General features: G+C 47.8%; 1 protein-coding gene across 1 annotated transcript in view; it reads left to right on the top strand.

The window, feature by feature from the left end:
• cdc73 (cell division cycle 73, Paf1/RNA polymerase II complex component, homolog (S. cerevisiae)) overlaps nucleotides 1-16066 on the top strand; it is a 498975-nt gene that overhangs the window by 457699 nt on the left and 25210 nt on the right. Inside the window, exon 17 of the mRNA XM_085982387.1 lies at nucleotides 13478-13639. Coding sequence (XP_085838513.1) covers nucleotides 13478-13639 — 162 coding nt within the window. The remainder of the gene's footprint in view (nucleotides 1-13477; nucleotides 13640-16066) is intronic.

Genomic DNA, 16066 nt, shown 5'->3' on the forward strand with positions numbered 1-16066 from the left:
GTACTTTTTAAATGTGGTTAGGGTTTCTGCCTCTACCACACTTTCGGGCTGTGAGTTCCAGACCCCCACAACCCTCTGGGTGAAGAAATTTCCCCTCAAATCCCCTCTAAACCTTCCACCGATTACTTTAAATATGTGCCCCCTGGTTTTTGACCCGTCTGCTAAAGGAAATAGGTCCTTTCTATCCACTTTATCTAGGCCCCATATAATTTTATACATCTCAATAAGGTCTCCCCTTGGCCTCCTCTATTCCAAGGAAAACAACCCCAGCCTATCCAGTCTTTCCTCATAGCTAAGATTCTCTACTCCCGGCAACATCCTTGTAAATCTCCTCTGTACCCTCTCTAGTGCAATCGCATCTTTCCTGTAATGTGGTGACCAGAACTGCACGCAGTACTCTAGCTGAGGCCTAACTAGTGTTTTATACAGTTGAAGCATAACCCCCCTGCTCTTGTATTCTATGCCACGGCTAATAAAGGCAAGCATTCCGTATGCCTTCTTAACCACCTTATCTACCTGGCCTGCTACCTTCAGGGATCTGTGGACATGCACTCCAATGTCCCTTTGTTCATCTGCGCTACTCGGTGTCCTTCCATTTAATGTGTATTCCCTTTCCTTGTTAGCTCTCCCCAAATGCATTACCTCACTTCTCCGGATTGAATTCCATTTGCCACTGTTCTGCCCACCTGACCAATTTATTGATATCTTCCTGCAGTCTACAGTTTCCTTCTTCAGTGTCAACCACACAGCTGATTTTATTATCATCTGAAAACTTGTTAATCTTACCCGCTTTATTCAAGTCAGATCATTGATATATACCACAAAAAGCAAGGGACCTAGTACTAAGCCCTGTGGAACCCCACTGGAAACAGCCTTCCAGACACAAAACCACCCATCAACCATTACCCTCTGCTTCCTGCCTCCGAGCCAGTTTTGAATCCAACTTGACACTTTGCCCTGGATCCCATGGACTTTTAACTTTGTGATCAGTCTGCCATGTGGAACCTTATCAAAAGCCTTGCTAAAGTCCATATACACTACATCAAATGCTCTACCCTCATCTACCCTCCTTGTTACCTCCTCAAAAAATGTAATCAAGTTTGTCACACACGACCTTCCCTTAACAAATCCGTGCTGACTATCCTTGATTAATCCGTGTCTTTCTAAATGAAGATTTATCCTGTCCTTCAGAATTCTTTCCAATAATTTTCCCACCACAGAGGTTAGGCTGACTGGCCTGTAATTACTCGGTCTATCCTTTTCTCCCTTTTTAAACATGGTTACCACATTAGCAGTCCTCTGGCACCGCACCTGAAGCCAGAGAGGATTGGAAAATGATGGTCTGCTATTTCCTCTTTTGCTTCACTTAACAGCCTGGGATACATTTAATCCGGGCCTGGGGATTTATCCACTTTTAAAGCTGAAAACCCCTTAATACTTCCTCTCGCTATGTTTATTTCATCTAATATTTACACTCCTCCTCCCTGATAGCAATGTCTGCTTTGCCTCTCTCCTTTATGAAAACAGACGCAAAGTATTCATTAAGAACCCTACCGACGTCTCCCGCCTCCACACACAGATTATCCTCATGATCTCTAATAGGCGCTACCCTTTCTTTAGTTATCCTCTTACTCTTAATATATTTATAAAACATTTTTTTATTTTTTTTTATTTTACTTGCCAAGAATTTTTCATGCTCTCTCTTTGCTTTCCTACTATCTTTTTTAATTGCACCCCTGCACTTTCTGTACTCCTCTAAAGATTCTGCAGTATTTAGCCCTCTGTATCTGTCATACGCCTCCCTTTTTTTTCTTTATCCTACCCTGTATGTCTCTAGACTTCCAGGGGGCTCTAGATTTGTTAGTCCCACCTTTTTTCTTTAAGGGCACAAATTTGGTCTGAATCTTCCTGATCTCCTCCTTGAATGCCTCCCACTGTTCTGACACTGATTTACCTTCAAGTAGCTGTTTCCAGTCCACTATGGCTAAATCCCCTCTGAGCTTAACAAAATTTGCTTTTCCCCAATTTCGAATTTTTATTCCTGGTCTATCCTTGTCCTTTTCCATAACTACCTTAAATCTAACAGAATTATGGTCACTAGCACCAAAATGCTCCCCCACTAATACGCCTTCTACTTGCCCAGCTTCATTCTCTAAAACTAAGTCCAGAACCACCCCCTCCCTTGTCGGGCTTGCTACATGCTGCCTAAAAAAGTTCTCCTGGATGCATTTTAGGAATTCCGCATCCTCTATACCCGTCACACTAATTTTATCCCAGTTAATATTGAGGTAGTTGAAATCCCCTACTATTACTGCCCTATAATTTTTTTTTTCCACCCCTTAATTTAGTTTTTTTTTTCTTTTACGCCGCCCCATAGCTGGGGGGGACCATCACCACCCCATTACTGGGGTGTGATACTACACTTGATCTTAGCCAAATTTTTGCACTTCTCAGAAATGTGTCTACATATTGTGTTTATGATTACAGTGGCATGAAGTCTTGCTTACTGTTTGTTGTATCCTCTTTACCATGTGGTGGGGCCACTTGCTCCATGTGAAATTAATGGTCCGTATTTTCCGTGTGGAGGCCTCCGATCTGGAAAAAATCTACGAACTTACCTGAGGGCTCCCGAGGTGCATACACTTCCGCTCCTGGGCCTCTCCAAACTCGAAATGCGCAGGGCCCACGTATCCCAGAGGCACATGCAGTTCGCACATGCACATCATCATGGGGAGCCAATAGGAGAAGGGAATCTCCCTTCATACACTTGACAGATAGACCTGTCAAATATATGAATGGAGATCACCCCAAAAACACAGTAAAACATGAAATACATTTTAAAAAACCATCACGTTTTTAAAATGTGTTAAAATTACAATAAATTAAATATTTTAAACAAAAATTTAATTTTTTGAAAAAGATAATTAAAAGTTTTTTACCAAGCTAAAAATAAACTTACCTTTTTTAAAAGTATTTTTTAAATTATAAATGAGTGGAAATGTTTTTTTTTACTTTTTTCAACTCTTATGCTTGTAAAAGCAGGCCGTACGCCTGCTTTTACCAGGCGTAAGATTTTTAAGGGTTTTTTGCGGGCGGAGGTTCTGCAGAAAGCAGAACTATCCGCCCGCAGAGGCCCTTCTCTAGGACAGGCGTGCGATCTGTCAAGAGCATTCTTGACAGATCAGAAATACCAGTTTTCAGCGCATGCACTTCGCATGCCTGAAACCTGCATTTCCGATGTCCCTACGGGTGTGTACACAGCTCGTACACACCCATAGGCATCGGAATATACGGCCCAATGTACTTATCTTTCTGTTGGTCTTTGTAATAATGTCTTGAACGTAATGAAGAAAAATGGACACATTGCCACCTTCTTCTGAATAGCAAATGTGAAATAATTTTTAATATATTAGGATTTGCAAATTTGCGTGGCAGTAAAAAGGATGAGTACTGTTAGGTACGCATTTACTTGTAACTATTGTACAGCACACATTCAACTGGCCAAAATTGTCTCTTTCCCAATTTCTTTATCATAATCATATATATTGTCGCTATCTTTGAGACTTGAAGGAATTTGTATATTCTTTAAAACCAAACTACTGTGTTAACAGTGTGGGGAATTGTCAATGAAGAACTGCTAGTGTATTGCGTTGCTGGAGATGTAACCAGTATTAGACTGTATGCTGTGCTGCAATGGGGTCAGACTTAAAATATCTGCTGCTGTAACTAGCTCGCATTTAACATGAAAAATACCTCAACAGTTCATCAGAATTATTATTAGGTGGATGTGCAGGCTCAAATCAATCTTCTGTATATTCTGGAGACAAGTGAGTTTAAAAACACTGTCTGTATGTACCATTGTAACCTGGGTTCAGCTCTAGCCTGGAGTAATGGAATAAAGCTTCAGAGGGACTCGGAGCCTGGATTTTCCACTCTGGCAAAATCCTAAACAGAAGTATGGTCAAGCGTGATTCGTGGCTGCCCCAGCCATAGTTTCCACGGTCAACCTAATTGTAATCTTCATGGTGAGCTCCTAGCACTAATAAAACCTGTGATTGGGAGTTCACTATTTGGGAACTAGCATCTTCCTGCATGATTTTAAAGGCCGGCAGCAGCTTCAAGGAAACACTGCACCTGTTGAGATACCGCGGCAAACGTGGGAGTCGAGACAGAGCTATTGAAAACACAACTGCTTTATTCTGACCACATGGCAAACAGGAACTAGAAAAGCCCGCACATCCACTTAAATACTTCCCAGACAGGAAGTGCTCCCGGCAGCCTGTCCCTGCGGGAAACAAGTTGCTGGAGGAAAGGGCCCCCGGCTGGGGGCTTCTGCTTAGACTGTCTGTGCCGCTGTGAGCGGATTATGTCCAGTGGTGGCGTGTCGCCACAGAGCTCCCCCCAGAATCCGCTTAGGAGGAGTGGACGAGTCGTGACGGTGGTCTAATGGTTCTGCCGCAGCGGCTCTGAGTGGTCGCCGGTCTGGTTGGCTGGGTCGGGCGGTTCGCCGCCGGCTGTGCTGGCTTGCCGGGGGGACGGCCTCTGGCTGGAGGCTGGGCCACGGGGACCTGTTCCCCTGGTTCTGTGTGTGCTGGTTTGAGCCGGTCGATGGAGACTGTCTCGACCCTGTCGCCGAGTCGCAGCTTGAATACCTTGTCCCCGGTTTGTAGTACCTCGTACGGACCGTCGTACGGGGGTCGCAGGGGCCCGCGGTGTGCATCGTGTCGCACGAAGACGAAGCGCGCCTGCTGTAAATTTGGCGGGACGTGAGGTGCGAGTTCGCCGTGTCGGTTGACCGGAAGTGGGGCGAACTGCTGAGCGGAAGAGAAAGAGTCGAGCCGCTGCTGTTCGGCCGACCAAGACTTGGTAGGCTCCGGAAGGAATTCGCCTGGGACGCGCAGCGGTTGTCCGTAGACTAACTCCGCTGCCGAGGACTGGAGGTCTTCCTTGACCGCGGTGCGTAGGCCGAGTAGCACCCACGGTAGGCGGTCAGTCCAGGTACTGTCCTGCAGGCCGGCGCGGAGTGAGGCCTTGAGTGACCTGTGGAAGCGTTCACAAAGTCCGTTGGCCTGCGGGTGGTACGCCGTGGTGCAGTGGAGCGTCACCCCGAGGTTGCGTGCTGTGGCCATCCAGAGTTCGGAGGTGAACTGGGCGCCTCTGTCGGAGGTTATGTCGGCCGGTACGCCGAACCTCGCAACCCAGGTGTTAACGAACGCCCTGGCGATGTCGGCTGTGGTGGTGGAGGTCAGCGGCACTGCCTCAGGCCAGCGTGTGTAGCGGTCGACCATCGTGAGGAGATAAGTTTGGCCTTGCGATGGCGGCAGGGGACCGACGATGTCGACGTGTACGTGGTCGAAGCGGCGGCTGGGTACCTCGAAGTCTCCCAGGGGTGCTTTGGTGTGCAGCTGTACCTTAGCCCGTTGGCAGGCGAGGCAGGAGGTGGCCCAAGTCCGAACATCTCTGCTAAGGCCGCGCCAGACGAAGCGCTTGGAGAGGAGTTTGACGGATGCGCGGGAACCCGGGTGAGAGAGCCCGTGGAGCGCGTCGAAGACGCGGCGGCGCCAGGTCTCAGGGACGACCGGCCTGGGTTGGCCGAGTGAGACGTCGCACGTGACTGCCGTGGCTTCGGGCCCGTGCGCGACCTTGGCTAGGCGTAGCCCTGGCAGGCTGGTAGCCGCCGAGAGGAGGTCTGGGTCCGTGAGCTGGGCCGCTGCTAGTTGTGCGTAGTCGACCGCGAGGTGATTCGCACAGACGGCGGGACGGGAAAGGCAGTCGGCGACCACGTCTCTACCGGAGACGTGCTGAATGTCCGTAGTAAACTCGGAGACGGCCGCGAGCTGGCGTTGCTGCCTAGCGGACCAGGGTTCGGTGTGCTTGGCCATCGCGTATGTGAGTGGCTTGTGGTCCACATACGCGGTGAAGGGGCGGCCTTCCAGGAGGAACCTGAAATGGCGGACCGACAGGTGGAGTGCGAGAAGCTCGCGGTCGAAAGTGGAGTATTTGACCTCCGGAGGGCGCAGTTGGCGGCTGTAGAAGGCAAGTGGCTGCCACGCGCCATTGACCCACTGCTCGAACACGGCCCCGACCGCGTGGTCGGAGGCGTCGGTGGTGAGCGCGACCCGGGCATCGGCCCTCGGGTGCGCGAGCAGAGTGGCGTCGGCGAGCACGTTTTTGGTGGCGTCGAAGGCGGCTGCCGTGTCAGTGGTCCAGGCTACGTCCATCTTGCCGGATTTTCCTCGGAGGGAGTCGTATAGGGGCTTCATAAGGGCTGCGGCTCTGGGGATGAACCTGTTGTAGAAGTTCACCATCCCGAGGAACTCCTGGAGGCCCTTGATGGTTGTGGGGCGGGGGAATTGCTGGACGGCCTGCACCTTGTTGGGCAGGGGGACGGCCCCAGCAGGGGTGATGTGGTGACCGAGAAAATCGATCTCGGTTAGGCCGAATTGGCACTTCGCCGGGCTGAGGATGAGCCCGTGTTGGGCTAGGCGCCCGAACAGGATGCAAAGGTGTTCGAGGTGTTCCTGTTTGGAGGAGCTGGCCACGAGAATGTCGTCTAGATAGACGAATAGGAAGTTCAGGTCCCGGAGGACTGAGTCCATAAGGCGCTGGAAAGCCTGTGCTGCATTCTTGAGGCCGAAGGGCATCCTCAGGAACTCGAACAGGCCGAATGGGGTGATGACGGCCGTTTTGGGGATGTCCGCGGGGTGTATGGGGACTTGGTGGTAACCGCGCACCAGGTCGACTTTGGAAAAGACGGTTCGTCCGGCCAGTCGGGCCGAGAAGTCCTGGATGTGTGGCACCGGGTACCGATCGGGGGTGGTGGCGTCGTTGAGGCGGCGGTAGTCCCCGCAAGGGCGCCAGCCTCCGCCGGGCTTGGGGGCGATGTGGAGGGGCGAGACCCAAGGGCTGCTGGAGCGGCGGATGATGCCGAGTTGTTCCATGTTGGTAAACTCGGCCCGCGCGATTTCCAGCTTGGCCGGGTTGAGTCTGCGGGCGTGGGCAGAAACTGGGGGGCCGGTGGTAGGGATATAGTGTTCCACACCGTGCTTGGCGGCTTTGGCCGAAAAGGTCGGGTTAGTGAGGGCGGGAAACTCAGCTAGGAGTGCCGAGTAGTCGTCCGTGGCTCTGGCGAGGCAGTAGGTCGTCGGGCCGGCCGAACGGGCCGGGGTAAAGGCGCCGGGGATGGGGGCCATAGTGTTGATGTCGACGAGGCGGTGCCTCGGAATGTCGACAAGGAGGCCGTGGGCGCGTAGGAAGTCGGCGCCAATGAGTGGGCAGAGGACCTTGGCTGTCAGGAACTCCCAGCGGTAGCAGCGGCCCGCGAGGTCGAGCGTGACCATGCGGGTGCCATATGTGCGGATTTCAGAGCCGTTGGCTGCAGCCAGTGTGATACCCCGTGTGCCGCGTTGGATCTCGAGGGCGGAGGCGGGGGTGATGCTGTGCTGGGCCCCTGTGTCGCACAGAAATCGGCGGTTGGTTCTGTCGTCAGTGACGTACAGTAGGGGCTCCTTCTGCCCCGCGGCCATCGCGGGGGCCGGTGCGGGGGGGGGTTTGAAGGAACACGGTGGCGTGCAGCGTTGAGCCCTAGCGCCAAAACGGGTGTGGTAGTAGCAGTGACCCGGAGTGGTAGGGCGGTCGGGCCTAGCGGCCCGGGAAGACCGCGTGGTCGTTGCCGTGAGGTCGGGCGCGACGTCGCGAGCGGCCTGTGCAGAGAGCAGCCGGTCGGCCTTTTCGGCTATCTCATTCAGGTCCGTGGAGTCAGACTCCACAAGGAGCGGGCGGATGCTGGCGGGGAGCTGCCGAATGAAAAGCGTGCGAAAAAGGGCGCCGGGATTTTTGTCGTCTGAGAGGGACAGCATGTGGGAAAGCAGGTCTGATGGTGAAGCGTCACCAAGGCCGGGGAGGTCCAGGAGTTGGCAGTGGCGCTGGTAAGAGGACGTTTGAAATTTTTTAAGTAGCGCAGCCTTCAGATGCTCGTACTTGCCCTCCGTTGGTGGATTCTGCAGCGCTGCCCAAACCTTGGGGACTGTAGCGTAGGTGAGCGAGGCGACGAGGTAGTCGTACTTCGTGGCGTCGACTGTAATGCCTTTCAGCCGGAATCTGGACTCAGCTTGAACGAACCAGGCTTCGGCGAGGTTCTCCCAAAAGTCAGGTAATTTAACCGTGACTACGTTTGTATCCGCCATGCTAGCTTAGGATTCGTCCTGAGCGTCGGGGTCACCAGTGTTGAGATACCGCGGCAAACGTGGGAGTCGAGACAGAGCTATTGAAAACACAACTGCTTTATTCTGACCACATGGCAAACAGGAACTAGAAAAGCCCGCACATCCACTTAAATACTTCCCAGACAGGAAGTGCTCCCGGCAGCCTGTCCTTGCGGGAAACAAGTTGCTGGAGGAAAGGGCCCCCGGCTGGGGGCTTCTGCTTAGACTGTCTGTGCCGCCGTGAGCGGATTATGTCCAGTGGTGGCGTGTCGCCACACACCCAAAATTGATTTGGCAACAGATGTAAAATGTTTCAACTGTAAGAATGCCTCTTGAGGTCTGCAAGAGGGCAGAGAACTCCAGGGTTCACCGAAGCTGCACAAGTGCTTCTGGATGAAATTAGACAGTGGAGGATGGCACTATTACATTCAGAGCAATGCAGGCCCTCAAAGAGAGCAGCTTTTAATGCTGCATGAATAGAATGAGGTTAGTCAGTGTTTACCTAGTCCCAGTGAGTGCAAATTCCATAACCCCAGATTTTCCATAATTAAATGCCAGCTGTCTGTCTCACTTGAGAATGCTGTGACAAATGGAAATGCCACAGTGATGCTGGGAGGGTGTTTTTTGGATTCTTGTTTTCGGCATGGTGGAAGGGCTAATTAAAGCTTCTGCACGCTGCCTCTACTATACTCACCTTGGGTATATGGGCTTTTATCCTTGTATTAAAAAGGAATTGAATTGCTTAATTGCATCAATCTATAAATTGCTGTTGCTCCATGTCCTCAGTGCTCTGCCTAGTAATGCAGCTGCTTTGAGCTCTTATGTTTGACATTAAGCCTTCACAGGATCAGTAACACAAACAACCGTAGTTATGTTTTGAAGAAATTACCATCTCATTACCAAATACTTGAGCACCAAATATGATTTGCTCCTTGCAGGAAGCAAAAATGCGTTTTCGCACAAACATTAGTGGTGCACAGCAGATCATGTGTCATCCTTTCAGTAAATGCTAAATTGGATTTTACTGATGAGGCCTGATGCTTGTTACACCAAGAAGGAAACATTCTGGTTTCTGAGGTTGAACAAATTATGTACCCATATGACGAGCAGCGACAAGTATTGTAATAGAATTTATCCTGCTGAATTTTTTGGTTGCCGCTGATTAGTGAGAAAACTATATTTTGGTATCAGTGGGTAATACTATTTTGTATTTGAAGTTCGATTTTCTTCCAACAGTGGTCTCTGTATTTTTAGGTGTGTGCATAACATTGTGCTATGCAGGGTTCAATATTCATGTTATTTGCATGTGCAAAGACATAAAGGTTTGTATGGCATATTATCAAAAATACACCTAACCAAGGAGCATGCTGAATTTTTATCCTTAAAAAGCTTCATCATCTGGTAACATTTTCACTGCCATAGGAATAAGAGTTGACTATTCAGCTCCTCGAGCTTGTTCCGAGCCTTTCTCCCATGTGTCACATAATAGTCAAAGCTGTTAATGACAGAGGGGACATGCCCTTTTAAGAAATGTTGCTTTAGCCATACTGTTCTCCTTAACCTCCCTCAATCCTCCATTGTGATATGTAATTGGCCTGTGGATAATTCAATAATTCCTTGCTCTGCCATTAATTCCTTGCCAGGTTAGCAAAGTTTCCACATCTTAAATTTATGCTAACCCGTTGCAAAATATAAAGACCCTTTTCATATTTTTCATGTCGAGGAAAGTTTTGGCAGAACTTTTCTACAAACCTGCTTGATTTCCAAGCTTTTGTCAGCCTGGTAATATGAAAAGTCCTAATATTGGAGTGCACTTTCGAACCACCGTGCACACAATTTACAGTGTTTTTTATTTGACATTGGGATATTATCATTGAAAACTGAACTATCAAAAATCAGTGACACATGGCAGACCTGCTTACAAAGAGTCAGACATCAACTGTCACAGGGTAGGTAATGGATTATACCACACTGGAGAAATCTGATGTCCTGAGGAAAGGCAATTATGAGATCTGCAGAGGCTTAAGTGAGCAGATGGATAGCGTACTGTGCTTGTTGTTAAGAAATCAAATCCACATTGGTACTAAAGAACAAAGCAGATATTATAAAATAGAAAGAGCAAGTCATTTACTATAATGCATCAGTCAAAATCTTTGTCTGTGCTTATTGACCAAATGTTGAAAGCATCGTCGTCATAATAGATGGCAAGTTACAAAGACAAATAGAATGACGGAGATCGTTAATAGAACCATAAGATATTCTGGGGAACATGTACCCTATTAGGTATTGGCTATACCACATGTACAGACAAGGCCAAGAATGGTTCTCGGTTTTAAATTAAGGAGTAATGGAAACCCATTGAAAGTTGCATCTATTCTATCTTCATTGGGAAAAACAAGATTAGAAAGGGAGAGGGAAGGACTTGATCCAAGAGAGTTTCAATAAAGTGAACCTTTATAGAATCCGATTACATGACCATAAGTTAAACAAATCTTGGGAAGCAGCCATTTCACACTATACAAGCTTTCGAGATCTCTGAGCTCTTCCAATTCTGGCCTCTTGCGTGTCCCTGATTTTAATTGCTCCATCATTGGCAGCTGAGCTTTCAGCTGCCTTGGTCCTAAGCTCTGGAATTCCCTCCATAAACCTCTCCGTCTCTCTACACCTCTCTCTTAAGACGCTCCTTAAAACTTACCTCTTTGACCAAGCTTTTGGTCATTAGTTCTGATATCTCCTCTTATGGCTCAGTGTCAAAAAATGTTTTTTATTAATATCACTCTTGTTGAGCACCTTGGGAGGTTTTGCTACGCTAAATGCAATATATAAATGTAAGTTGTTTTATGGAATACACTTTCACATGGTGCGTGCAGTGCATGCTAACTTAGCGGAAGCATTCAGGAGGGAACTGCACAGATGCTTAATTGAGTACAGAGTTAGGGGCATGCAAAATAGTTGATGTGGGTGCAGAAGTACAATTGACTGCATAACCAATATTTTTCCTGCAGCTTTTCTTTTCTGTCCTTATGATTTAATAATTTTGCTTGCATCTAGGCACCTTTAATTTTTTTCAAATTTCAATATTTACTTTCTATGCATTCCTCTTGTGTACTGCCTGAATAAAGGTATATAAAATTGACTAGGTAAAGTGCCCCTTAAAGAAAAACAAAACTTAAATTTATATTGTGCTTTTCACATCCTAAGGACAACTACTAGTATTTATATAGCGCCTTCATCGTAGTAAAACATCCCAAGGCACTGCACAGGAGTATTTGAAGATAAAAAATTTGACACCGAGCCACATAGGGCAGGTGACCAAAAGCTTGGTCAAAGAGGTAGGTTTTAAGGAGCGTCTTAAAGGAGGAAAGAGAGGTAGCGAGGCAAAGAGGTTTAGGTAGGGAGTTCCAGAGCTTTAGGGCCTAGGCAACAGAAAGCATGGCCACCAAAGGTTGAGCGATTATAAACAGGGATGCTCAAGAGGGCAGAATTAGAGGAGCGCAGATATCTCGGCGGGGGGGGGGGGGTTTGTAGGGCTGAAGGAGATTACAGATAGGAAGGGGCAAGGCCATGGAGGGATTTGAAAACAATGATAAGAATTTTGAAATCGAGGCGCTGCTTAACTGGGAGCCAGTGTAGGTCAGCGAGCACAGGGGTGATGGACGAATGGGACTTGGTGCAAGTTAGGACACGAGTAGACGAGTTTTGAATGACCTCAAGTTTACAATGGGTGGAATGTGGGAGGCCAGCCAGGAGTGTGTTGGAATAGTCAAGTCTAGAGGTAACAAAGGCATGGATGAGGGTTTCAGCAGTGGATGAGCTGAGGCAAGGGTGGAGACTGGGGATGTTAAGGAGGTGGAAGTAGGCGGCCTTTGTTATGCTGCGGATATGTGATCGGAAACTCATTTCGGGGTCAAATATGCCACCAAGATTGCGAACAGTGTGGTTCAGCCTCAGACAGATGTTAGGGAGAGGGATGGAGTCGGTGGCTAGGGAATGGAGCTTGTTGCGGGGACTGAAAACAATGGCCTTGGTCTTCCCAATATTTAATTGAAGAACATTTTTGCTCATCCAGAACTATATGTTGGACAAGCAGTCTGACAATTTAGAGACTGTGGAGAGATCGAGAGAAGAGGTAGTGAGGTAGAGCTGGGTGTCGTCAGCGTACATGCAGAAACTGACGCTGTGTTTTCGGATGATGTCACCAAGGGGCAACATGTAGATGAGCAATAGCAGGGGGCCAAGGATAGATCCTTGGGGAACACCAGAGGTAACGATGCGGGAGTGGGAAGAGAAGCCGTTGCAGGTGATACCCTGGCTACGATTAGGTAAATAAGAATGGAACCAGGCGAGTGCAGTCCCACCCAGCTGGACGACGGTGGAGAGGCATTGTAGGAGGATGGAGTGGTCAGACATGTCAAAGGCTGCAGACAAGTCAAGGAGGACAAGGAGGGATAGTTTACCTTTGTCACAGTCACAAAGGATGTCATTTGTGACTTTGATGTGAGCCATTTCGGTACTGTGACAAGGGCGGAAACCTGATTGGAGGGATTCAAAGATGGAATTGCGGGAAAGATGTGCATGGATTTGGGAGGCGACAATACATTCAAGGACGTTGGAGAGGAAAGGGAGGTTGGAGCTGGGGTGGTAGTTTGCAAGGACGGAGAGATCAAGGGTTGGTTTTGTGAGGAGAGAGGTGATGACTGCATATTTGAGGGAGAGGGTGACAGTACCTGAGGAGAGAGAACCATTAACAATATCAACTAACGGGACATCCCAAAGCACTCCACTGCCAACAAATTACTTTTGAAATGTAACCACTGTTAATTTGTGGGTAAATACGACAGCCAATTTGTGCATAGCAAGGTCCCACTAACAGCAAATGAGTTAAATGACCAGATAATCTGTTTTAGTAGTGTTGGTTCAGAGATAAATGTTGACCAGACCACAGAGAATTCCCCTGCTTGTCTTCAAATAGTGCCATGGGATCTTTTACATTCACTTGAATAGACAGACAAGGCCTCGATCTAATACCTCTTCCAACAGCACCTCCCACAACACAGCATTCCATCTATACTGCAGTAAAGTGTCAGCCTAGTCTTAGAGTGGACTTGAACCCGCAATCTTCTGACTCAGGTTGGAGTGTTACTATTGTGCCAATCTGACACTTGTAACGAAGAGCTAACTCTAATAGGAAATGGTTTATTTGTTTGCCTTCTAGTTTGTTGAGAAATGCAGTGTTTTAATTGTTTTGATAATCTGTCATGTTCCTTAATCAGGTTTTTCCCATCTGATGAGAAGAAAAAGCAAGGGTGCCAACGGGAAAATGAAATCCTGATCCAACGGCGAAAGGACCAGGTACAACCAGGAGGAGCCACCATTAGTGTAACAGTGCCTTACCGAGTGATAGACCAACCTCTTAAACTTCTGCCACAAGACTGGTATGTATATTTTTCGATACTGGACTGAATAATACTGTCTCATTTGACTTAAAACTTACCTTTCAGTTAATTGTTTCATTATCACTGTCAGTGGTAGTATTTCATGTTATCTCATTCGTATAGATCGCGGTCACTGTTCTTAGTGACGGCTAAATAACCAGGATTGGAAGAAGAATTTGTTTTTAAGAAGTTAAAGCTGCAAAACCAATTAGCTGTCACCCTGATGTTTTTGTAGCACAAGGTGTTTTTTTATATATAAAAGTAGACCACATCCTGAGAAATATTAATGTGGTTTTTATTGTTGGTATTCCTGAAAATCAACGAGGAGTTGTGTTTTAATAAATAGGAAAAAAAATGCAGGTACTTAAGTGGTTCCATCTCTTGTGGGGATAAGGGGGGAAAGATTCGGTTGCTTTGCGCCTCCCGTTAGCGCCCTAAGAGGCAATGTTTGCGCCGCTCGCGAAATTGACCAGACATTTTGCGGCAGCGCTAAACACTACCGCCACGATCTCCTGCGCCCGCACATCGTGACATCAGTCGAGCGTGTAGCGCCCCGGACCGGATGTTGAGTGGCGCCCCCTGCCTTACCACCTGCCGCTAGCAGCGACAGGTTGAGGGGGAATGTTTTGCAGTCGGTAAGGGACTGGGAGAGCGCTATTTAAAGGCGACCGCTTCCTGACTTTTTTTGTCGGCGACATTTTTGCACCACACATTGAGTGAGAGAGAGAGCGAGACTTCTGGAGAGATTCAACGCTGTGTGAAGGAGTTTTGGGTACTGAGCTGCACTTTGCAGGATCATTTTGATTTGTCCTTCCTTGCATCGATTTAGAAGAGACTGTGGGGACTGCACTCTGAGCTCTTTCCCTGGGCCTCTCCATTGTTCTTTCCAGCAGAATTGATATACAGGTCTCTCCAGGCCGAGATTCAAGGCTGCAATGAGCAGGGTGTGGATGGAGAGCAAGATCAACCCTCCCCTTTAAGAACTGGCTGGCGCCAGTGTGACTGTGTTCCATTGCTGACTGGCATCACATGAGCTTCGCCAGCGCTCTGGGTTAGCGCCTCGCTCCTCGGCGTTAGCGTCTTGAGAGGTGTGTAGCGCCTGATTTAGCGCTCCAATCACCTCCAGGGGCGATAGAAGCCAAGTTTGCAGTCGGAGGAGATAATTAGCGCCAAACGCTAAACTTTGCGCCCGGCCGATAATTGCGCCCCAAACGGGGCGAAACCGAATTTCTCCCTCATGGCCACTTAAGGATGAGATTCTCTTTTCTCCTAAGGTTTTGTCTCACCTATAGGCTGGCAGGAAAAATACCGCCCAAGATTTTAGTACTCCTCGGAGATATGCAAGGACAGCCAGTGTGTCTCTTTAGAGCTTCACTCTGCTTCTCCTCACAGCAGCATAACTGAGATCGGAAACCTGGTAGTGTGTAAAGTCAAGTTGTAAACTCTCCATTTACCATTGTGTCCAATAGCTAGTTACTATATTTGTCAGCAACAAGCACTGGCTTCTAGCTGATTAGATGATGCAGTGTTGTAATTTTAAACTCTAATTGGGAACTGGGTCTGAACAGTACTGTTGATGCTTTGGCTCTGCTCACCATGTTAGGAAATACAATGCTGGAAATAACAACACTTAAATTAGAAAGCCACCAATTTATCCAGCTGCCCTTAACACCTAATTGCCTTACCTGGCTAGATTCTGAGTCAAGTAAGACCGCTAAGTGTTGACTGGCAGCTATTTATGGTAACCGCTGAGCGGTGCATGTTGACTGAAGTTGAACACAGTCAACTGCCTTTAAACAATTTAAGATTCCCAATTTTTACTAAACAAAACTGTGTTTATGCAATATTTTAAAATGCGGCCATCCTAGCTTCCCATGTCACGTGAAAACAGTTTATTTCTGACTCTAAGGACACGTACAAAGTAAGTGAAGAGAGATTCAAAGCAATTGATGAAAGGTGGGGAGGTTAGTGGCAGTAACACATGCAAGGGAGATAGTCAGTTATGTAGGTGGAAGGGGCTGATGACCAATCAACAGCAGATTTTGCTTTTTTTTCCACCCAGTGAGGGAAATCCTCCTTTCAGAGACTCCCAGGGATAATAGAGATCCCTCTTTGTACAGTAAAATGCAACTTAAAATCAATACACCATGGGGTAATATTTTTGCTGTTTGCTATTTATGGTGTATTTTCATCACATTTATAAAGAAACATGTTTATAAATAGCAAATGATGAAAATTACCCCCTCCCAAACCATATTGGGTGGGATGGGGGGGTTGAGCGCCATTTTAAAAAATGGTCACCAAAAATCGATTCCCTCTCCCAATGATCCACAACCTCCATTCTGCAGTGGCTCCTTCTCCAAGAAATGTTCCCATCATTGTTCTTCTTATGAGGAAACAGTCTGTACATTAGTAGACATGAATTGT

Source organism: Somniosus microcephalus, chromosome 3, assembly GCF_052327205.1.
Source record: "Somniosus microcephalus isolate GS21.2 chromosome 3, FLI_Smic_1.0, whole genome shotgun sequence".
Taxonomy (NCBI): domain Eukaryota; kingdom Metazoa; phylum Chordata; class Chondrichthyes; order Squaliformes; family Somniosidae; genus Somniosus; species Somniosus microcephalus.